This window comes from Ostrea edulis, chromosome 6 (assembly GCF_947568905.1).
Source record: "Ostrea edulis chromosome 6, xbOstEdul1.1, whole genome shotgun sequence".
Lineage (NCBI taxonomy): Eukaryota > Metazoa > Mollusca > Bivalvia > Ostreida > Ostreidae > Ostrea > Ostrea edulis.
Window position 1 is genome coordinate 75,672,811 of NC_079169.1, and position 25,687 is coordinate 75,698,497.

The 25,687-nt window shown below is 35.7% G+C and overlaps 2 protein-coding genes across 2 annotated transcripts; one reads left to right on the top strand and one right to left on the bottom strand.

Moving 5' to 3' along the window:
• Positions 1-12,427: 12,427 nt before the first annotated feature.
• On the bottom strand, positions 12,428-15,914 carry LOC125683062 (uncharacterized). The gene is made up of 3 exons (XM_048923777.2): positions 15,893-15,914; positions 14,798-14,890; positions 12,428-12,941 (listed from the first exon to the last, which is right to left on the bottom strand). Exons 2-3 carry the CDS (start codon positions 14,877-14,879, stop codon positions 12,736-12,738), a joined length of 288 nt encoding a protein of 95 aa, XP_048779734.1. The 5' UTR covers positions 14,880-14,890; positions 15,893-15,914; the 3' UTR covers positions 12,428-12,735.
• A 449-nt stretch (positions 15,915-16,363) lies between these two features.
• On the top strand, positions 16,364-24,515 carry LOC125683063 (uncharacterized). Its single transcript, XM_056140803.1, has 10 exons — positions 16,364-16,509; positions 16,841-17,004; positions 17,128-17,293; positions 17,456-17,622; positions 20,051-20,204; positions 21,341-21,565; positions 22,101-22,226; positions 22,996-23,100; positions 23,266-23,344; positions 23,648-24,515. Exons 1-10 carry the CDS (start codon positions 16,452-16,454, stop codon positions 24,252-24,254), a joined length of 1,851 nt encoding a protein of 616 aa, XP_055996778.1. The 5' UTR covers positions 16,364-16,451; the 3' UTR covers positions 24,255-24,515.
• Positions 24,516-25,687: the final 1,172 nt, after the last annotated feature.

The following is a 25,687-nucleotide window of genomic DNA, read 5'->3' on the forward strand; positions in this document are numbered from 1 at the left end:
ACATATAGAAGTGTTAGCATACACTTGTAATAATAATATCTGACACTCGTAATAATAATCTCTGACACTTGTAATAATAATCTCTGACACTCGTAATAATTATCTCTGACACTTGTAATAATAATCTCTGACACTTGTAATAATAATCTCTGACACTCGTAATAATAATCTCTGACACTCGTAATAAAAATCTCTGACACTCGTAATAATAATCTCTGACACTCGTAATAATAATCTCTGACACTCGTAATAATAATCTCTGACACCCGTAATAATAATCTCTGACACTCGTAATAATAATCTCTGACACTCGTAATGATAATCTCTGACACTCGTAATAATAATCTCTGACACCCGTAATAATAATCTCTGACACTTGTAATAATAATCTCTGACACTCGTAATAATAATCTCTGACATTCGTAATAATAATCTCTGGCACTCGTAATAATAATCTCTACATGGAAGCCACCAAATTCTTGTAATATTTAGTTCGTTGAGGTAAAAAACAAAACAAAAAAACACACAACGCGAGGCTCAATTCCTTTGATTGGCAGATGCAGTGGGATGGTACAGGTACGTTGGATTCCTGTGATTGGCAGTTGCAGTGGGAGGGTACAGGGACATGTATTCCTTTGATTGGCAGTTTCAGTGGGAGGGTAGAGGGACATGTATTCCTTTGATTGGCAGATGCAGTGGGAGGGTACAGGGACATGTATTCCTGTGATTGGCAGTTGCAGTGGGAGGGTACAGCTACATTGGATTCCTATGATTGGTAGTTGCAGAGGGAGGGTACAAGTACATTGGATTCCTTTTATTAGCAGATGCAGTGGGAGGGTACAGGAACATGTATTCCTGTGATTGGCAGTTGCAGTGGGAGGGTACAGGGACATGTATTCCTGTGATTGGCAGATGCAGAGGGAGGGTACAGGTACATTGGATTCCTGTGATTGGCAGTTGCAGTGGGAGGGTACAGGTACATTGGATTCCTGTGATTGGCAGATGCAGTGGGAGGGTACAGGTACATTGGATTCCTGTGATTGGCAGTTGCAGTGGGAGGGGACAGGGACATGTATGTTGAGTGCCCGCTTCGACATATAGGTTATCTACGGTTTTCATCCAACCAAATATCCCCCCTCACACCACCTTATGCACAACAAGCTTTCGAGCATCCTTGTGTTATTCTGGTGTTTACCATATAATCCAAACAGAGATTTATTCACATGCAGATTCCCAAGGTTGTACATGTAAACACATTTTACAATTATGCAACTCTTGATGTTTCTCTTATTTCTATATATGTTAATTGAAAGTCAACATCCCCGGTATGTAAGAAAATACGCAGTCATTCATTTAGTACAAATATGTTTTTAATTCAAAATTGATAGATTCCGAAACTGTGGTTATTTAGCAAATATTGATCGATAGTGCGGGGAAATATGGTCTAGTCTCAGACCCGATTACCTATTTACTCCTCCGACCGTTTGACTCCAATGTCTAGAGTTACAGAGTAAGATCGGATCGAAATATCCCTCATGCAATGTGGTTTATTTTCTTACTGTTATAGCGCACCATACTTACCATACTGAAAAAATAAAATCAAGTAACCCCACTGTCTAGGTCTGTTTTGGAAGTTTGATATTTTGGATATTGTATGTAGAAGTTGAACAGGTCTTTTAAAATAATATCTTAGACATTTTAGACAAAACGGCTTGATATTTTGAACATTCAAAGTTTAGGTTGATTGATTGAATATTGTTTAACGTCCCTCTCGAGAATATTTCACTCATATGGAGACGTCACCATTGCCGGTGAAGGGCTGCAAAATATAGGCCTATACTCGGCGTTTATGGCCTTAGAGCAGGGGGATCTCTATCGTGCCACACCTGCTGCGACACGGGGCCTCGGTTTTTGTGGTCTCATCCGAAGGACCACCCCATTTAGTCGGCTCAAGATTACGACAAGGAAGGGGTACTGGCGACCTATTCTAACCCGGATAAGTTGAGATGCTTTACTATTGAAAATAAATTATTAAGCGTTACATTTTGTTAGATCATAGTACAAACTGCCAATTTACTTAAAAGATTGATTTAAAATAAAATCACCTCTATACTAATTCATCAAAGTTTCAAATTTTATGAATTTTTAAAAAAGAAACAAGACAAAAACGTTAACATTCCTATATTTCTTTACAAACTGAAAGGATATGTAATTTCAATGATCATATAATTTTACATCCCTGACAAAAACTACTGCATATACAATTCTATAGATGGATACCTTTAATTTCGTTTCATGTTCAGTGAAATAGCTTTATGGGTATGGCATACTGTATTCTGATGCTCGTTTTCAAATGTTAGATAATTTTATTTAGACATCTGTGGAATTTATCAATTTGGCAGATAATATCTCTTTAAAACCGTCCTATCGTTAATTCTGCATATATTGATTAAGAGTACCCCAGACATCTGAACCACTGTAAGCAGTTGTGATTGTATCTATGCGATAGATAAGCATAAGAGAATTTTAAAATTTTAAAATTCGTTTAAGCCATGTACGTAACAACGAAGTACGGTAACACATTTTTGCTATTCACCTAATTTTTTGTTCAACATAAACTATCTCTTCAAGTCTCGATTGCTTTCAGAACAAGATTGCATAACTTTCATGCAATGTCAATAAAAAACTACTTTTCATGCCGTTTGTCTAAGTGTTCATTTAGATAATAAAGTGCTTTCTTTGGTTTGTTATTTGAACGATGGTAAATAGAAATAGTTGAAGAACACAGGCAATATCCTATCGCTTGGGTTCGAATTTACTATAAAAGAGTAAAGGTATATAGGGTACACAAGTTTGTCGATGAACAAACAGTGAACCAAATGGTATGAAATTATACTCTGTATTCTGATATAATCACATATAATCAATCTACTGTACATTAGATCTACTACCAAAGTTCATCCCGGAATTCCGTATACATGTACTTCCCATACATTTTACTGTGTGCTATTTCTGGCACATGACGATCTTGTATTGTGAAGTAAACATTAGGACTGCCTACACATATTTTCTGTTATCAACATTCGTTGCAAACTCTACCTTGCGTTTTTAAATTTGATCAATAAGGTACATAAGATCCAAGAAGACGGCGCCCCCTAAACTGTTTAAACTTAAGGTAAATCGTGGTATCTTGTTTCGTTAATCCTATACCACTTTCTCCATGCAATTTGCCTTCATTACGTTGGATTTTATGCATCCGTCATCCGTTGCAGTCCAACTTAGAATTACCGTTTACAATTAGCTACTTATGGTCCCCTCACAATATTTGAGTGAATGTTGATCGTCCTTTTCGGCGAGTTCAAACGAGTCAACCATATTATGGTTGTTCAGCACAGAATGACAAAGTTCAAAAGGTGCAAAACGATTGGACAATATTACTATTTTTGCTGCGGATCTTCACCAGCAATTTAAAGTTTCAATATGGTTGACTTTTGTATTATATTTACAGAACTCATTACACTGTATTTGTATATCTACATTTTGAATGCTATGAAATAGTTTTGTTATTTGGCCATTCGCATTTCCAAATGGAAATCAAGAATTTGCCATTAAATGTCCTAAATCTTTAACACATGTAAAAGTAATTTATGTAAAATTGAAGTTTGATATTTTGACCCCAACCAAAAGAAAAAAAAAAACCAAAATAAAAAAACAAAAAAAACAAAAAAAACAACAAACAAACAAAAAAACTCGAACCTTTTCAATTCTTCTTTTCAAATGCTTTGACTCGAATTTAAATGAACGGATACTTTGACATGAAATTAAAAGAATGACTTCTACAAATACAGTGTAATGAAAAAAGTAACATGGTTTATAAGAATATCTTACAGTATAGGCCAATCCGAAAACATGAGTTATCTTTCCTTGATCCGGAACATAGTGCGCTTGCGTAACAGTAGGTTAAGACTTCCGGGTAGTATATTCGAGAAGCGTCATTATCAACAGTACAGAAGGCTACGAATATATTGCTGTATAATTTTACAGTAATCACGCCAAGAAATATGTTAACGTTAATAAAAAATCTCAATGCATAGGTTTACTTCATACACGTGAAAATAACCAACTTTGCATGTAAAAATAATAGAAAATTAATGTTGTATAAGTTGAGGAGGACACCCCCCTCCCTGATAGGATGTACTGATGTAATTTCCTACGACAGGCCTGTCCCGAGACCGAGACACAGTTAGATTATTCTAACTACACCCCTCCCCCATTTTCCAGGATTTCACGTGTTTTATAACTGAAATTAGTACATGTATACAGGCGCGTAGCCAGAAAGAAAATGAAGTGTACGCGAAGTATTGCAAGGGGTCTGGGGCCGCCATGAGGCCCCAGTGGGCGAAGCCACCGGAAGCTCCTGAATTTTTTCTTGTCAATTTCCAAACCCAAAAGAATTCACAAAATTATTTTCTAAACTGTTTTATTATGCCAACTCACCGTATGTACTTGGACTGACTTTACATTCGTTTTACGAATTTTTTTCGTTGTTTTCGACCGGTATATAATGTTACTGATTACAAAGAAAATCATAATCCGTCTACTACATGTACATATATGACGTAGATTTTTAAAAGTGATATTCGACATGGTGTTAATGATTTGAAATTCTAGAAGGACTTTAAAGATTGAATGGACACAATGATGTTGATCAAATCATAAACAATATAATGCAGTTATTTTTTAGGCACAAATATTTTAACGGCAAATCTCTCTCTCTCTCTCTCTCTCTCTCTCTCTCTCTCAAATGACACGTACGCAGTTGCGTACTTGCGTATAGGCAGCTACATGTACGCGCCTGGTACATATGTATATATCATATATTCCTTACATATTCTCAGGATCTTTAGCCCGTGTTTTCATACAGTTAGATTTATAATTAAATATCAGAAGTTCAATATCAATGTAGTACATTCAGCGATGAAAGTTCTGCCACGATGTACGTCTAGGTATGTCGGACTGACATCTCTAGATTCTGAAAATGTCCATCTCCTTCGATTGGTGAGTAAAATTTAACCCAGGCTGTACTTGTATATGAAACAGAGGCCACTGACAGATTTCCAGCTGTCTGGCCACAAATTTTATACAGTTTCAAATACAAGTATAACCGTAAAGAAATTCGTCGTCACAACCCATCTTTAAACTGACATTTACACATGCAATGCTTTGAAAATTAAATAACGTATAATTGAACGCCCTGAATTTATAGTCGACAAGAGTATGTAGGCCTACCTGTAAATACAGCCATTTTGAGTAAAATATTTGGACTTTTACTCAAATTATTTTGTAAATTTGTGGCGAAAGGGGGTGTTTAAATCTGTCATTGCAATTTCTGTTATGACACGATATGTGCCTATACATAATCAAGTAGATTTCAAGGGGGCTAAAACGAATAAAAGAGGGAAGATACAGAGACGTCAAAAGCATTCTATTGGGGGTGGGGGTGGTAAATTTACCTACCCCCCCCCCCCAGAGAGTACATTTGAGAATACACCCCCCCTTCGGGATCACACAGGTCTATGGAAAATAATCCATATCAGTCTAGCAATATTGAACAAAATTAATGAAAAATATTATTTAGTTACCTATTTTACTGCATTTTAAACATATCAGTTGATATTAACAATCCTAGCTTCATGCTGCAGTGTACAAAATGATTTGCACGTCCAGGTACTTTGGAGAAAGTTACCCAATGATTGCAGTCTGGTTTATTTTTGAAAGAGTCGATTGGTGGTGGTGGAATAATTTTAGCCCTGATAAAACAATGAGAGCGTTGATTTCCTAATTTAATTGATTTTTTTTTATTTTGAAAAGGGGGGGGGGTGTTATGCAAGATCTTTGCACCACAGGCACTCGACGTTTTAAATATCTATAATAAAAATTAAAATTGTCTACAAAATAATTATGTCAGTCGTTATTGGAGACATATGTAAACAAATGAATGTCTGGGTGATTTCCAATTTAATTTTTAAAATCCCCCCTACCCCCGAAAATCACACCCGACTCGATCAAGAAATTCTTTTTTTTTCCATTAACATTTTCTTACTCTCTCGTACAAATTATTTCAACTGTTCTCGATTTTGAACAGCGCCCATACTTATATAACTATACATATAATATATGCGCAGTCTGACTGTGTTACTACCCGGAAGTTGTCATATTCACACTAAATGTAAGAATACAAAGAGAGATAACTCACGTTTTCGGAAAGGCCTATAGGAATGGAATGAAGAAAAGCAATGACCTCAGTTCAGAGGTTTTCCAATATTTGAAATGAAACTGACCGCTCTTGGATTTGACATTTCAATGAAGTATGATTTCGATTTTACATTAATTAGACAAATCTTCTAAACAATATGTGCTTGGACATGACGTGTCATTATCAATGACAGTGAAACAAACAATTAGATCATCGCCACTCCGAAATAGTTTTGTCACGGTTCAACCAAATACTTCGTTCCAAATTTATTTGCCAGAATTGTTTGCCACAAACTTGCTAGAACTAGTACTGTTTGCTGCGAACATTTGCCAGGACTGTTTGCAGCAAATGCACCAGAACTGTTTGCTGCAAATGTGCCAGAACCAGATTTATATCAATATGCATGTTAGAAATGTATGCCAGAATCGTTTGCCGCAAACTTGCCAGAACGGTTTGCCACAAAGCTCATTTGCATGGCAATTTTGAATTTGCAGCAAACTTGCAGCAAACATTTGCCAAAGGAATCTTTTGCTGCAAACTTGTGGCAAATTTACCACAACTGTTTGCAAGAACCTTTGTATTTCGGTAAGGGTAATTACATTCACAATTTATTTGCATGACCGCCATAGTTCTTTCAAGAAGAAAAACTAGTAAGTTGGAAGAACTTTTTTGTCCAATTCTTTTAAGGAGGTGTGCTACACCAGAGAAATTTGACGTAGATGAAAAGTGGAGGATATGTACAACAATATTTTGAAGTTGAAAATTTTCAAATTCATTTTATTTTGTCAAAAAATATAGTTTTAGTGGAAGGTAATCTGAAAACAAATTAAAACCCCTGATGCACTCGAACCTCCGACCTACAGTTTAGCAGTCGGTATTCTAACCTACTGAGCTACTCAGCTAGGTATTTAATTCGAAAAGGAAAAGCCAAATATTGCTGATATCGATTTTTTCATCCATGTTTTTAAAGGAAGTCAGCCATTATGACGATGTAGAGTACTACCTTAATTATTGAAAATATGTATATATATTAAGTCAAGTCAAGTTCAGTACAGTATACATATATACTCATCAGATTGTAGTTTTAAAATATCATGCATATATATGTATGTAAAATACACCAATATGTATACATGTAACATTGGCAAATTTTATTTGAGATATTTGATTATTCCTGTTTTATTTGCATTTATATGGTGACACGTGAAATAACCCTTGCTTGTTAAAGCCGACAATGAAGGGAATTCGAACGGCGTGTGTAGAGAATTTATTTTTTTTAATTTCATTTCTAACTTCAGGCTACTTTTGAAGATATGGACATTTTTGTATACTAATATTAAAGTACATAACATGAAAATAAATCATTGATATATTTTTGTCTTATTTCTATTGATATTGTTACAGTAATGTGTTTAGTAGCACCGCCTATCGGGAGTAAATCTACAAACAGCGAGGCTGCAAGAAATCTCACAAAAGTTCCTGTAACAGATCTCTGTCGAATTAATTAAGGTCACGATGATTTAAAATAATTCTAACATTGCTACTCTGATTATAATCCTTATGCCAGAAGAGAATTTGTTCTGCTTTTTATTTTGTTTTGTGACTGCAAGCACGCACGCACCCACCCAACCCACCATGACCATGGTGAAAAGATTCAGTAACACACGGGTTCCAGATTGTTGAAACGATCGGTCTATTTATTTTTGTCAAAAACAACAATTTTCTTTGTCTAAAACATATCGCACGGAAGACACAGCCGTATTAAGAAACAGAATATGCCTCATACTTTGAATGAAAGTAGTTACTTTTCTCAAACACTCGTGTTTAATATCGAGCGAGATTAATATAAGCCTTTTGACTTGTTTCTCAATCTATTTCATGTATAAGACATTGTTTGTAAACATTATCGAATTATTTACGAATAAATATTGTTTAAACTAAAACTAAAATTCGCGCGGATGTTTGCTTCATGAGCTGAATTCACGGTTTGAAATAATTTGAGAAAGAACCATGATAATGTGTCACAAGAATATAAAAAAACATTCAATTTCTTACTAAATTGGGGTTCATAATAGTCTTCATTTTGACGAAATGCTTGCAAATGAAAATAACGCAGGGTGAAAAGATGGAAGATGTAGCGTTACCAAGGTGAAAAGATATCAAAAATTCACATATTGATTAATATCATCCAGTAAATTCACAATTTTAAGTTTTTCTGTCACATATTATATTCTGATTTAAGGAATGAATTTTTTTTTCTTTTCGAAGCGCATGATACATAAGTTTCCCTTCCATTGTAAAATATGAATGATTGCTACAAATAAGATGAATTGTTGGTACATGTATGATGTGCAGGTACATCTTTAAGAGGATGTCAAGGTGCGGTATTTTTTTCTTTAATCTTAGCTGTACTTTAAATCAGAAAGAAATCCAACATACAATAACTTCTAGGAGCTTAGCTGTACTATAATTTCCACGGAACCACACTACAACTTCCAAACCACGACCATAGAAAAGCAACAAATTTGTAACATTTATTCAATGATGAAAACATAAGAAATGCAACATATAAATAAATCAAACATAATTGATGTGTCAAATTCAGAGGCAGATCCAAGATTACTGAAAATTTACGTAAAATTTAGTGAGCCTTTGGCAATGAAATTTGAATGACAATTATATACCAGTAATGTAGTTCCCATTACATATACACGTGACACTGTGTTATATACTACACAGCGCATGCTCTATTGTATTTTTGATGCAAGTTTTATACTTTGTTAATGTTTTATATCGATGTCTATTTTCGGGCAAAGTATTCCTTTTTTCTTTTATTTCTTGTCAACATTGGGGCAACAATTCTCTTAGTAATACTGAAAACGAATATCTGTTTACTGTCATACAAGCTTTTATCAAACAGTGTGATCGTTTTCATCAATTAGTATAATGATGATATTGTATATGTTATTACTTTGTTCTTCTTTAAGCGGTCAACATGAGCTAGAATATATCTATATTTACAATGACTATTATACCATACATACCAAAATATATTGTTATATATACATGTACAGTGTACAGTGTATGGGCGAGAGCGTTCTAAGTTTTAAGGTAAGAACTTACAATCGCCATATCCCTTTGTAAATTCAGTTACAATAAAATATGTTCAAATCAGTTTTAAGAAAAAAGAGATAATGCATATGAGCAGAACAAAAAGATTTATTTTGATGAACATGCTATAGAATTACTGCAAATGTGTGATTAAAAAAACATTAGAAATTATATACTGTGACTAAAGAAGGTGTTTGAAAATATGGGTCCAATAGAAATAAAATAAGTTACAGACATAAAATAACATCTAACACAAAATATAAAGTACAAAGACAGTATTTGAATTCAAAATATACATAAAACCGGCACATGGCAAAATGTAATCGGATCTAGCTGTCGATCACCTATCCCACAGGGGCTAAGCCCGTTTTGAGCCCGACCTCTGTGATACCATAAATATAGAAAGGGGTCTAACTCTGACACAGATAGACAAGAGGCCAGACAACGGACAAATTTTGATCAGAAAAGTTCACTTGAGCCTTTGGCTCAGGTGAGCTAAAACTAACCACTTGCTTCAAATGTCTAACAATTCTTAAACTAGGTAGGCTCTGCGTAATCTGTCGTTTTACTTGCATAGATTACCACACCTACATCGAGATCACCGACTTAAAGAAAGCGTGATCATGAAATGGCAAAATACACTGTATCCAAGACGAAAGCGATCTCGAAATGTTGGGATAGGTCACAGGGGCTAAGCCCGTTTTGGGCCCGCACTCTGTGATACCATAAATATAGAAAGGGGTCTAACTCTGACACAGATAAAAAAAAACCAAAAAAACTTACCACTCGCTTCAAATACTCAAAAAATTCTTAAACTAGGTATGTTCTGCGTAATTTGTCGTTTTACTTGCATAGATTAATGTTTTAGCTACTTGCATGCCAACTTTCAGGCCACAGGTTCTTACAATAACAAAGATATAAGTCATTGTTCTCTCGATTTCACTTGTTTATTTTTACTGGGACATTTACCGGTCCAGGTCACGGAGTCGTTTCTCGCCTATGACAGCAGCGAAATTCAGACTAGTGTGGAAGATTTCGGACCTGTCAATTAAAATTTCACATCAATTATACGCTACTGACTTCCTCATACCCTAATACAATTCTCTATGTTCACCGTATCTTGGTCGCTTATTTTACAAAACATCAACTCCTGACTCCAACTGCCATTTTGTGAAACTCACTAAAGACCCGAAATACTTAAATCTTTAAAAAAAGGGAAAATGGATAAAAATAATCTAAATGAAATAAAATAAACAAAAACAAAAAATTAAGAAAGCCAAAAATAATGTTCAATTTCCTTCTTTAGGTGCAATATCACAAGAATAATGTTTTGATCAATTTTAAGGTATTTGAGATTTTAAGTATATCGGGTATTTAGTGCTTTCATTAAATGGCAGATCTTGTCAACAGTTGATGCTGCTGAGGAAAAAATAAATCATATAACGTCACATGAAGAACTTTATTAAAGTGTGAGGAAGTTAGTAGTGTATAATTGATGTGAAATATTTTAATTGACAGGTCACTTCCAGAATGCCAGAATGTTCCTCAATTGCAACTTCTTGGGCTCGAAAATTTCCGCTCGCAGGAAATGCCGAGAATTAAGGTGCGACTGGAATTCCCCCTTGTCATTCTTTTTCTCCTTTATGTTTGTGATATTATGTATACAACTGTCATGTCTGTACGTAACCATTGATATGGTGAGGTATGTAGAGTCTCCTGGAACAGTTTTTCAGCTTTGGATAGTACCAACAAACTTAAGCAATTGGTTTGATCTTCGAATAAGTCTTCTATATCTTCGCAAGTCAAGTGTTCGATTCGCTTACTCTCACCCCCCCCCCCCTGCCGGATATCGTTGCGACTGAACTGCCATCTAACGGATCGAGCGAGTTATCGTTCCTGACGAAAACAAAATATCTAACCAGTCAGATAACGCATTATGATTTACATGTTTACAAAATTGAGTTGACAGATAAAAACAATAAAATGATATTTTTTTAAATTTATGTATTCATACTTGCTGTACGCTTATGTCACCTTTGTGTTAAAGGGGCATGGACACGATTTGATCTTAAAATTTTCAAATTTTATTTTTCCATTTTTATTCTTTACAATGCTTAATTAAGGTATTTCTAATGGTCAGCGAAAATTTGAATACCAGTTGCTGAGTTACAAGTGAGATACAGCACTCACAATTCCTTGTTATGTAAGTAAACAGGGCTCATGCCATGTTTTTGTTGACAAATAAATTGCTAAGTAAAAGATATTCGTGTTTAATACAAAATGAGATGTGACAAATACTACAAACTGTTTAATTGTGTTCAGCATCAATTTATGATTTTAAAAAATCTGCTTTAAACAAAACTTTTGATAGTGTATTCAACCTTTGTAAACAAACACATGGCACGAGCCTTGTTTACATGACAAAGAATTGTGAGCTCTTTATCTCCCATGTAAGTCGACATATGATATTCATTTTTCCTTTTTTGTTGTTGTTGAGATTTTTGCTGACCATTAGAAATACCTTATTCAAGCATTCTATACATTAAAAATGGAAAAATAAAATTTGAAAATGTTCAGCTCAGATCGTGTCCATGCCCTTTAAAGGCGTAAATCACGTATCAAAGCATGTTTTTCAGATTTCACCGTTTCTATTTCTGTTTTGATATCGTACTCAATTTTGCTGAGTTTGTTCAGTTTATTCCAGCACATACCGTCCTTTCTCGTCATTTGGGTGAGGTACCGGATCGATTATCTCTTGAAGTTGATCGTAAACCCCAAAACTTTCGCCGAAAAGCGACCGTCTTTGTTTTCTTTAAGACAGAATATGGCAAAGGCGACAACAGAGGCTAGACATGGGGGCCGCCATTACTCAAACCAAACTGTAAGTATGGCGCGATTTGATTGAATGCCTTGTAAAAATCGAAGCGCGATATTTTGAAAGCTTAGAAATGCGACTAAATACGCCAAGGGGGAGGTGAGAGTAAGCGAATCGGACACTTGGCTTGCGAAGATGTGGCTTTAATGTTTTCTTCTTTGAAATGATCAATATGATGTTGCTGAATCAGGGAAGGAACATTTATTCTTAGAGGAAATCTTTCAAACATGGGATACAATACCAGAGGATGTGAAATTATACACCCTTACAACAAAAAAAACCCCAGTTTTTAAAACTTTACACCCGTATACTGTAACAATTACTTCTATTTTGAGCTGAATAACTCAGCAAACAGAAACTTCATTTATGATATACTGCTTTACTACACTCTGACAAGCATTTTCTGTCATTTCAATATTCTTTTCGTATAAACTCCCACAAAATAATCATATATTCGGGTAAAGTTACATCATCTTAAAATATTCACATTATATCAGACTAAGTTTTGCTTGTCGCCATCACCACTGTAAGTTGTGGATCGAAGTGTCCATAGGTTGTAAAATCGGTTTCGGCGGTAAGCATTCTGGTTTGTCTTCCTGCATAGCCAGAACATTGTCAGTCCTGCTCCAACCATGGCAAAAATCAGCCCCAGGACCACCACCACAATTATTAACCGCAGATGTTTCTCCTCTTCCAAATCTGCAAAATTGATAGTAATATACTGTATATGTAGACAGAAATATGTTGTGCATGTACAAATGTAGTATTGCAAAACAAAGGTTGTTTACCTGCCGATCCATACAGTGGTAAGACCGCCGAACATTAAGTGGCAAGAAACGAAATATACAGCATTCGTGATTTTCATCCTTGGGATCCGGGTTATAATAGGACCTCAGTAAGGCCCCGTATCACAGTAGGTGAAACACGATAAAGATCCCTCCCTGCTCAAAGGCCATAAGGGATGAGCATAGGCCTAAATTTTGCAGCCCTTCACCGGCAGTATGAGTGAATTTATTTTTCGAGAGGGACGTTAAACAGTATAAAACCAAACCAATCATCCATTACATTTGACGTCACAATGCAATGGACAAACGCTAATTCAGTGCAGATTGAATAGATCTATCGCCGCACGGATGGGGACATTTTTCAGCACTGAGTTAAATGCATTGTGACATCAAATGTTTTGACTGTAACGGATGAAAATCACGAATGCTGTATATTTCATTTCTTGCCACTTAATGTTCGGCGGTCTTAAGTTAGCTCAGATTGATATAATCCGGATTGACTTAAACACTAAACTTTTTAAATGGATATATTTGACCCACAACAGCTTGACGTACGTTAACTCATCTCACTTCCTAGAGTTAGCAGAAAGAAACAGCAATTAAAAAAATCTGAAACTATTTGAATGTGTTTTTACCCAAGCAAAATTTGGAGGAACAACACACCAATGAAATATGATAGGGATGGAAAAATCGGAGGATATGTACAATGAACAAAAATATTTTAAAAAGCTTCAAATTTACTTTAATTGGTTTAAAAATGTAGTTCTAGAAGAAAGTAAAGTAGAAAAAAAATGAAAACCCCTGTTAGATTCGGACGTGCGACCTACAAATCAACAGTCGACACGTTAACAGACTGAGCTACCCATCTAGGCAATCAGATTTAGAAAAGGAATATACATGTATTGCTGATATTGATATTTTCATTCAAGTTTCAAAAGAAGTTGGCCATTGGGACGATGTAGTATTCCTCTTTAATTAAGATCCTGGTCACTTCTGGATAATTTGGATAAAAATTCAGCTTTGATAATGATTTACAACAAGTGCAACTTGATCTACTTCGTATTCACACTGCACTTAATCCAGGTTAAATAAACCCATTTCACGTCCAATCGGGTTCACTGAATCCACTTTCTTAGTGGGTTAAGTAAGCTCCGTGTGAACGCGAAGTGAATTAGCCCACGTCTACATGAGTTAATCTGGATTTACTTTCTTGTGTGAACTAACCTTGAAACAAGTTTTAGTGGGTTGTTTATAACTGAATCGAATATCTCTCGTTGGATACCTGTATAATAAATGTACACGTAGTATCAAAATGATGAAAACTAAACCGTGTCGCCTAGGGACGAATAAAACATCGGATTTGGTACATGAAATATATAGAGCATTGAAAATGACTAACAACGCATACAACTGAAAACTGTCAAAACTTTTAACGATCTACTCCTTCCTCAGGACAAATGAGAGCATATACGTGAAATCAAAACAACACACACGTGCAAAACAAGTCTACACACACTACAAGGTACAAGTATGAAAATTGTATGATGCATATTCGCCATGCTCATTAGATAAATACAAAATCACAAAATGAAATAATTTCAGTCTGATTAAAGTGTAAGGAGGAGGGAGTTGGTTTTAATCAGACTGAAATAATTTCTGCATACACGCAATATAAACATTACAACATAACGCATACCTAAGTAATAAATCAAATAATCAATAAAGAACGGCTACCTTTTTCTAATGGTAAATAGCCCCCCTTCCCCTTACCCTCGATAAGTGTCTCAGCCCTTTTCATAAAATCCGACTCTGTGACTATGGCTGTAGTGAATACCTGTCCTGATTTCACCATTTCTGCTTCACCTGCAAAATGACAATATACATTGGGAGAAGGCCAGATATGATAGAAGTAAATGAAATGAAATCGAGGTAAACATAGGCCTCTAAAGACCTGACACGATCGTCTTGAGAGATATATATACGTACGTGTACTTTTATCGTATGAAGCTGGGTTTTCACAAACCATAAAAATATCAAAATATAACAGAAAACAATATGGGAAAACGTCAAATATCTGTGAATAATACTTACAGTGAAATGCTAGATCATGTATATCTCGAGTATCATGAAGCCGCCATCAAGTAGGAAATGTTCATGATAATAATTCTACGCAATAGGTTTGACCGCATAACCCATTTGAGCCATGCAAACACAAAGTTTAATCGATCAGACAAAGACTGGGACCCCAAAAACATGCAAGTATCTGAAGTATCCTTCTTATCACTGTGTAACTACAAGGTCGACATATTGTGATGACACAGATACCAGTTTGGTGGATCTTGGATTTTTCGAGTGTGTTATATAATTGTAAAATTTCATATTCTAAGTACATATGTGTACATATCATGCATGTGTACTTGAAATAAAACTGGACCAGTATGATGAAGTGATAATTGCACTGGCGCCTTTGAAGGGATAGGGGCTTGAAGAACCGACACTCCAAAACCATAGAATGATTAGAAAATCGAGATGTACACTGTACAAAGTAATTCTGCTAAATGTATGGAAGGAGTTTTAAGCGTACTAAATATATACTAAAACCTCCGGGGTTGGGTTGGAAAAACAAATATTGAGCGCCTTTGGCTTCCATTTTAACTAACAGAATTTTGAATGTCGGTAGGGGTATTTTACAATGCAATTCAACCAAGTAAGATCTGAAACATAGCACGCTACACATATATAGTGCACATCGCTACTGAAATAATACAAAATGTAAGATTGATTGGGAATTAATTATGAATAGGAATCAAAACTTACATTCAATGAAATACAAAGCGTGCATTATGAATTCAAAATTGTACTTACTTCCAAAGAAGGGGAACTGTGTTCACATTTAACGACAGTCATTATGACGTCATGGTTTTGTGTTTGTGATTAGGTTTCCCGAAACGATCATCAAGTTTAAGGATGAATACGTTTGGTCAACTATAACATCAGACACTTACATTTTTAGTTTATTCTGTATATGAGCAGAAACTTGAAGTAGGCCCATGTGAAACCATATGCATTAAGTGATTTTTATTTCAAGAAAGTGTGGCATCTGAGCTATAGAGTGACTAGGCGATGCCAATCTCATTTTCTTCACCTTATGAATTTTCAATCGAAATATAAAGTATTGTAAAATATCTGAATAGTCGCTGCGTAATACAATAATAAAGCGCTATTGTTTTGTAGTATATGATACGAAGTGTAATGGACTATGCACTTCCTTCAATGAATTATACGTAATGTCAAAGATCCGCCACTGAATGGAGAAAACGTACAGGATCTTGCATATGATGATATCCGTGTCCTTTTCCTTTCCTATTGATTAAGGAAACGTAACTTCTCATGTTTAATGTGGACTGGAGTAGTTTAAATCAAAATGGATGTATTGATATTCAGAGGATTCTTTATTTTTTTCATTTACACATTCTCTTCGGGTAAGAAATATATTCTTATCTTAAGTTAGTTATAACAAGAAATTAATACCCAGGGCGAATTTTCGGATACAAAGAATGTACATTCAGAAACACCGAATTAATTTTTGTATCCAAAAATCACAAGTAGGGAATTCAAAAACTCTTGTCAAATGCACAAAATATATATTCTTTACTTCACACAGCTTATGATAATGAGATACATGTACCATTTCAATAACTATGGATCCAATGTTGAAAATGACCTCTCTCTCTCTCTCTCTCTCTCTCTCTCTCTCTCTCTAACATATACATTTTAATAGGTAATGCATTTACATGTATCTTTTGACTTCAGCTCAGACGACAAAATTCATCACATCGGAGAACTACCCTAATGATTACCCGCCATCCTTTAGCCGTGACTATTGGTTTGATGTCGAGGGAGCGGAGCATATTCTGATTACTTTCACAAATTTTTCACTCGAATACAGCTTTCAGTGCAGCGCTGATTCGTTAGAAGTATGAGTCGACTATTCGCTTTTATACCAAAAGACTTATGATACTTTATGATATCATACACCGTCGCAAGATGTTTAGGACGCGCATCTCGCAATTTCTCACGCTATTTGAATTCATTTTCAGATTTTTTACGTGCAGGAGAAAACGTACAAAGTTTTAGCCGAGTATTGTGGAACATGGGACATATTTTCTGTCGTTATTTCATCCTCAAAGGGGGCATTCAGAATGACATCGGATTCAACGGTAGAAAGCTTAGGGTTCCGTGTTGAGTATTCAGGGATTCAGGAGGGTAAGTAAATCATGTATCTATCTTCGTCCAAAAACTGCCATAATCAGACAACTGCATTGGGTATGCCAATTCATAATCCCTGATTAATAATTTGTGGCCTTGAATTAGAATGCATCCGCTTTTATTATAATTGTATTTTACCAAATTCTACTCTTTTTACAGATTATGACAGTGTCGTAAATAATACGGCGGGCACGGTGTCATTACCACGGTACTATGGTAAATACCCAAACAACGCCAACCATGTTACTACCATACTGAACCGGAACAGATCAAGAATCGCTATCAAATTCCTGGTCTTTGACATTCACGCTACCGATCTCTTAGAGGTAAAAATACGAATTTCTGTTTGCATAACATGCAATGAAGTGTTCCGTCTATGATGTTAGAAGTGAAAATATGTAATGCTATCTATCGCTCAGTATAATACAAATGATAAATATGTCCATGTACCATTGGTCATGCCATTATCATGTTTTATTCTTAAATACAAAAAGAACATGGCAAGTCGTCATGTTGTAAGTTTTTGCATTCATAGAACGACACCGTTACCATAATACAGTACTCTCCGCCAATGTTGAGTGTAAGTCAAATATCACTATTCTATTCTCTCTAGAGAAGTGGACAGGCATAGTCTACATGAATATAGGCTATGACTGTCCACTTCTCTAAAGAGAGTATTCGCTATATCAAAAGAGGACAATAACAAGTGATTGACAGAGCGAGCCGCGTGATTTACGGTGAATATGCTTCACATTTCCTTAAAGCTGAACCCGATGTTCATGTATTATTTTTGTACATAATTACTTTAAAGCAGATTAATTACTTTATAAAGTTATTAACTTTCCCTTAATCACATTCTTGAAAACATCTGCATGTAAAAGAAAACAGTGAGAATATTATTTAGAAAGTAAATATAGTGTGGTACATATATAAATCATTCGGAAAACCTCGGCCTTTCACCCACGGTGTTTTCGGTGAAAGGCCCGAGGTGTTCCAGATAACGCATAAATTATAGTGTTAGACGTCTATAAATAGACCCACGCGCGTCAGGGGAGTCCCACCATCATGTATTAGGCTGAAAGAGCGTAAAACAACGAATTACTAAGAGGTACATGTATTTGATATTTTTATTTCTATCAAACTTATGGCACGGTACTGTTGTGACAAAATACACAGCTTTACACAGATAAGACCACCGCTGATCTGAGTTTGAACTAGTCACGTGACTGTCACTTGAAATGGCAGAGTGAAGCGGTTATTTGTAAACATTGATTTAAAATCAAATAATTTTGGTTAAAACAGGTGAAATAATGTATGATATGTCATACAGCCTCATAGCTACACACGTGCGATGATTTAATAGCGTTTTTACAAGATGAAAAAAATTGTAATTCGGACCATACAGCTTTAACATTCAAGTGGCGTGGTGAACGTGAACCTACTGATATTCTCTCTCTCTCTCTCTCTCTCTCTCTCTCAATAATGAAATCGAAAGTACATGACGACTTGCGGGTGTTCAAGACATTGCTTATTTGTTCTTTGGACCAGTGTGTTACTGGAATTTATCTTCATGCATCCTATATAGATTTTAATCTGTATTTCGAATAATATATATTCACACGTCGCAGTAGAAGCATTTTACACCACTGGTTAGATGGTTTAAACTTTTCTATACAGTAGAATTCTACAACATTTGACATTCATATTTGTAGATCATGTGAAATCAAATGACAAAATGCAATACCTATTTTACGTTTCTGTTTCGATTTACAATATGTCTTCTCCTTTTAATATATTTAAAAGGATCACTTCATCAGCTACTAGTTTGATCATTGTCATTTGGTGTGACGTGTTTTGTACGAGTGAGAAACACCTTGATACACAGGGAGCGTAACGAACAGCATTTTAACATTTTTGCTACATGTAGGTGGACTGTTAGTCCCTGAGGTTCTCTACAGCCCAGTAGCTAAGTACTTCGTTACTAGCTTGAAAATACGGATGTATATTTAATTGCTGTTATAAAATTTAGAAATTCATTTCAAAATTAAGGATTATCTCCCTCATGCATAGCTCTTATCCTTGGACGAATTTGGCTCCACTTTTTGGGCTATATTTAGTTCTAAAACTTCATAGTTATTTCGGATTTCAAACATTTCGGTTGAGCATCACTGAAGAGACATTATTTGTCGAAATGCGCATCTGGTGCATCAAAATTGGTACCGTATAAGTTTTACATTATGACCCCTGGGTCGAGGCCTCTGCTGGTGGACTGTTAGTCCCCGAGGGTCTCTACAGCCCAGTAGCTAAGTACTTCGTTACTAGCTTGAAAATACGGATGTATATTTAATTGCTGTTATAAAATTTAGAAATTCATTTCAAAATTAAGGATTATCTCCCTCATGCATAGCTCTTATCCTTGGACGAATTTGGCTCCACTTTTTTTGGCTATATTTAGTTCTAAAACTTCATAGTTATTTCGGATTTCAAACATTTCGGTTGAGCATCACTGAAGAGACATTATTTGTCGAAATGCGCATCTGGTGCATCAAAAATTGGTACCGTATAAGTTTTACATTACCTTAATATACCTTAATTTTATGTTTAATCTAAGGGTCAATTTACAGTGAAACGTTAAATCATTTGCAAGCCCCGAATTAACGAAATTGTTTTACTGTTCTACAAGTTTGATTATTTAAATTTTTTTTTTAAAATGCATCAATTCTTTATAAGTGCACATAGACATAACTTTTACAGGTGCAGAATGGGATCGCTCCGACTTCTCCTGTTTTGTTTAAGCTCTCGGGCACGACGCTTCCTGGCACAATATATGGTTATGGTGAAGGACTTCGCCTACATTTCAGATCTGATCTCTACTTTACTCGCGCTGGATACATATTAAACTACACTGGTAAAAACTCAAACCAATATATATATATGTATATATATATATATATATATATATATATATATATATATATATATATACTCTCGATATTCACTGATTCATTGGATTGTATCTTGTTTAACATCTCTCTCTCTCTCTCTCTCTCTCTCTCTCTCTCGAGAATTTTAAAATCATACAGAGAAGTCACCATTGCAGATGAAGGGCTGCAAAATTTAGGCCTATGCTCGGCGCTTGCGGCCTTTGAGCAGGGAGGGATCTTTATTGTGCCAAACATGCTGTGACATGGAACCTCGGTTTTTGCGGTCTTATCCGAAGGACCGTCCCATTTAGTCGCCTCTTACGACAAGCAAGGGGTACTGGGGACCTATTCTAACCCGGATCTCCACGGTTCATTGGACTATGTTTTTTAATAGATATATATGATTTATGAGGAACTTTTAAAAAACGGTTATTTTATGCAAAGGTAATTGAATATTATAGGTAAACATTCATAGATTTTGTATTGCTCAAGATCAAAGTCGCAACAAATCTTCAATCCAAGTTTAATACACTTTCACTGTGACACAGTATCTTGAAAAGTTTTCAACAGACAGCTTTCATATTCTACAGAGTGGAGTTGTCGGATACATCTGATTTGGTATGGCAGAGTAAACTTGAAACTTTCATACGGACGATTTTACTCACTTTTTCGGTTATGACAGACTGTAGAAAATCACATAATTTCCCCCCCAAACTTCAACCTTGTATGCAATGCCAAGTGTGGTCTATTCTATAGGTCAACGTACAATAGCACTTTGAATCACCCGAAAGGGAATCACTCTAAGGAATTTATTTTATAGTATGTCAGTTTAGCCTGCAGTATAACATGAAAATGTATTTTTGGGAAACGATAAAAAAAAAATAGCACCTCATGTATTAGACACATAAATGAATTGTTTGTCATTAGCACCACTAAATCTGCATTATATGAATTAAGTTCCTAGCAGTGTCCTTTCTGACTGAGTCAGGTTTAGAGTCATGATAATTATTGATGTGCGTCGCAGCACTATATGAACAAATACTAATATATATACTTCAAATCAAATCTACAAGGAAGCTATTTATATCTGTAAATTGTTTGTCAACATGACAATTTGCAGTTGAAGAATTGAGAGAATGTCAGGACACCGATAACGGAACTGAGTACCAAGGAACAATGAGGACCTCGGCTTCAGGCACGGCTTGTATGTACTGGAAAAATTTGGAAAAATCTTCAGAATTTCACCAATTACCAGAAAACTTCTGTAGGAACCCTGACGGGCGTGCATCACCTTGGTGTTACACAACTCCAGGGGTGGTAGAGAACTGTTCTATTGATAGATGTCGTAAGTTTCTGTATACAGAATGTAGTGATGTTTAAATGTTACACAACACCAGGGGTGGTAGAGAACTGTTCTATTGATAAATGCCGTGTCTGTATTATGACATTTAAATGTTACACAACTCTAGTATTGATAGAGAACTGTTCTATTGATAGATGTCGTAAGTGTCTGTATTATATTTTTTGTGTACAGGTGTTGGACAATTTGCCATATAATTATACTCCAGTGCACAAATTGTACACGCAATGCATTGTTTAAGTGGAATGTAGTAATGCACATACGTTAGCCGTGTGTGTGTGTGCGCTCGCGCGTACGTGTGTGTGGTGGTGGTGATGATGTGTGTGCGCGCATGTGGCGTGGTGTGTGTGTGTGTGTGTGTGCACCGGTATAAAAAAAACATCGGATCGAAGATCTAATTCGAATTCGTTTTATAAATCACGAATTTCCGAGTACGACATTGTTTGCAAAATTTGAAATTTAAAAACGAGAGAAACCTGAATAACATTAAATTTTAATTTTATAATGATATGATTTTCAGCCTCTACCGATTTGTCTACGGTGAATACAACTATGTCAAACGGACTGACCCCAGACACCGTGAACGTGGTCAAATCGGGAGAATCCGGACAAAAAGAAAACGACGTAACACCACAGACAACCAGTAGTGAGTAAGATAGTAAGAATAGTAAGCGCTGTCCTGCTCTTCAATGATTCACTACTGTAAGAATAGTAAGCGCTGTCCTGCTCTTCAATGATTCACTACTGTAAGAATAGTAAGCACTGTCCTGCTCTTCAATGATTCACTACTGTAAGAATAGTAAGCGCTGTCCTGCTCTTCAATGATTCACTGCTGTAATAGTAAGCGCTGTCCTGCTCTTCAATGATCCACTACTGTAAGAATAGTAAGCGCTGTCGTGCTCTTCAATGATTCACTACTGTAAGAATAGTAAGCGCTGTCCTGCTCTTCAATGATTCACTACTGTAAGAATAGTAAGCGCTGTCCTGCTCTTCAATGATTCACTGCTGTAAGAATAGTAAGCGCTGTCCTGCTCTTCAATGATTCACTACTGTAAGATTATTAAGTGCTGTCCTGCTCTTCAATGATCCACTCCTGTAAGATTGTAAGAATAGTAAGCGCTGTCCTGCTCTTCAATGATCCACTACTGTAAGAATAGTAAGCGCTGCCCTGCTCTTCAATGATCCACTACTGTAAGAATAGTAAGCGCTGTCGTGCTCTTCAATGATCCACTACTGTAAGAATAGTAAGCGCTGTCCTGCTCTTTAATGATTCACTGCTAAAAAGTCTATTGGTAGGCATTATTGCCATGCACATGTAGTAATAGCAATGATTTGATACTTTGTAAAATATGCAACGTCTTTCGGAAATTTTCATATTTCGATGTTTGAATCATGTAATGCATGTTTATCAACAGAAACACCGGTGAGAAACACAGCCCCTGCCGGTAAACCCGACGGTGCAGATGACGAGACTTCTAACGCTGGAGAAACAGCAAATTCTCCAAAGAGAAATGTACTTGGTAGGGGAAAATGAGACATCCATAGATAATGTTATTGATAAAACATTTTATAAGTATTCGATAATTTCATTTTTTAAAAATCCAATCACTTGTCGTTTAATTAGCAAGCATAAAATAATTAATTGGAAGTGGTTGTTATATATGTTATTTTCCGTTTTATTGCAGTGCCTGTAACTGTAGGAGGGGTCTCGTTTTTCGTGGCAGCCATGGCGCTGCTTCTTATTATCGCCAAAAGGAGGCAGATGTGAGTTCATTCATATTCCAGTATTCATTATCGTTTGTCATACAATAGCATTCTTGGCAATTCAAATAAGGAAAAGGAAGAAATAAATGAATTTTAAACTAGTCTAAATGCGGAGTTTAGTCTTTGATACCATATGTATTGTAATGTATTTGCACCAGAGTAATGACGAAGTATGAAATAAATTATCAATGAACAAGTTCATATATGCATTGTAGGATTCATTAAAATATCCAAATCGGTTAAGTATTTTCGACACAGATATATTGTATACTGTTAAAATATATCTTGTTGAAATTTCCACAGGAGGAACAGACAAAGCATGCGAAATTCCCTTGAAATTCATCCTATAGAATTGCCCCCAATTGATGAAATAGATTCCGAGGAAGTGAAATACGGTCGATCCAAGTATCATCCGAATAACATCCACATTCCATCCGAAGAAATCACATACACTGCCATAGACAACATCGAGGTCAAAACAGAACGCTCAGATAGTTCTACGTCAGACAGTCTGGTCGCCATGGATACGACCTTGAAAAGGTTCCGTGATGGCAAACGGTTAGCCATGCATTTTGATGAGGATGGGTATGGTATCGTCGATGGTGAGGCAAAGGATGACTTTACAATCGACGACAGGAGATTTGCTTTAAATAGAACAAGAGAGGGACACTACGACCACTTGAGGTCTTTTAAAGTAAAATGGCGCAGAGCAGACGAAGAAACAGAAGCTTTATACGACCACTGTCAGGTAGATGTTATTCGGGAAAGTAAACAAAGCAATATTTTTGATGACACGTACGATCATACCACTACTGTAATGCTTGATAACGATCTTAAAAGCGATGACCAATCTGCCTCGGAGACCAATGTATGTCACGACTGTGTGTCTGAGCAAGTCACGAGTATCTGAGATGGTGGAAGAAGTATGTGACTATGACTTACTGTGATGTGTACATGTGTTAAAACAATACAGTAGTACTTGACTCAAGTAAAGGATATCGAAGTACTGTATTGCATTGCTTCAGGCATACAGGAAATTTACAACGTAATTATCACTGTAGCTGTCAGTTTTAGTCCAGATAAAATAGTGATGCGGCGTGTTTATTGCTCTAAGTTTTATATCTACAGTATATCCAGTATTCATGTCGAAATACACGTATATGGACTCACATTTATATTAGTTGTACATTCCATTAATCCATCACAAGACCCACACAAAACATTTCGACGTACATTTATTCAGACAAGGGTTATTGTTAGCGCAATATTATTTTTGCAGTAATGCGCATGCTAGGGTGCCTTAATGCGGCATTCTAGTTGTGATATTGGACAGTTAATGCAATTATTGACTTTTTGGACAACTACGGGAACAAATTTCGACCCAACATTTCTTTTTCCGGTGTTGACATCTTGATGTGCGGAAAACAAGATGGTGCTGTTTTTTCACCTCCCCATCGATATCTCCACTTCCTTGGCTGAGAAATTCTTTTTTCTTTCTTTATTCTGTCTTCTGCCATTATTTACTAGACTTGCTCAAGTCTCTATGTTGTTTTTATATACTTTATCATTTCGTATGAATATCTGCTCTCTATCATATTTACTGTAACCAAACATAAATCTATGGTTGGCATTATTAAAATGTATTAAAGAGAGCACTGATTATATATTAAACATAGAGACTTGAGCAAGTCTAATTATTTACATGTATATGTAACTTCTGGTAAAGTTGCGTAGTATTTACGTCGGTTCTACACATCTTTCGTGAAACGGTCGTAACGTAGGGCGTACGGAGTACCTAACTACATGTACGTCGTAAATAGCTACATAGTACTTGATTTACGATGCTTTTGTGAAACACTGCCCTGAGGTGGGATCAGGTACTTAGATGGAGTAAACACCCCCTGTTGACCGGTCACACCCGCGGTGAGCCCTATACATGTATGATGCGTTGTGCAATTTATGTGGAACAAAATCAAAGTTTGATTTAAATCTAACACGAAGAGCGTATTTTGTTTTAATTTCCTGTTCCGTATTAACTGATATCCAGACTTATATTTTCTCTTACGTATATCAAGTATATTTAAGTGCACATGTAGTAAAGCGACGTATATATAGTGTATGCTAGTACTTATGACAATTGTACGTCATTATTTTTTTATAAGATATATTATTAAGAAATACTTAATATTTTTTTTTTATTTAATATCAGATTAAATCTATAACAATGCAATAATTATTTATTTACAAATTATTTGAAGCGTATTAACATTACTGACGGATCACAACATGAAATAACGCACATTGCGGGTGTATTGACCTCTTCTTCCTTGTTTACATTTGAAC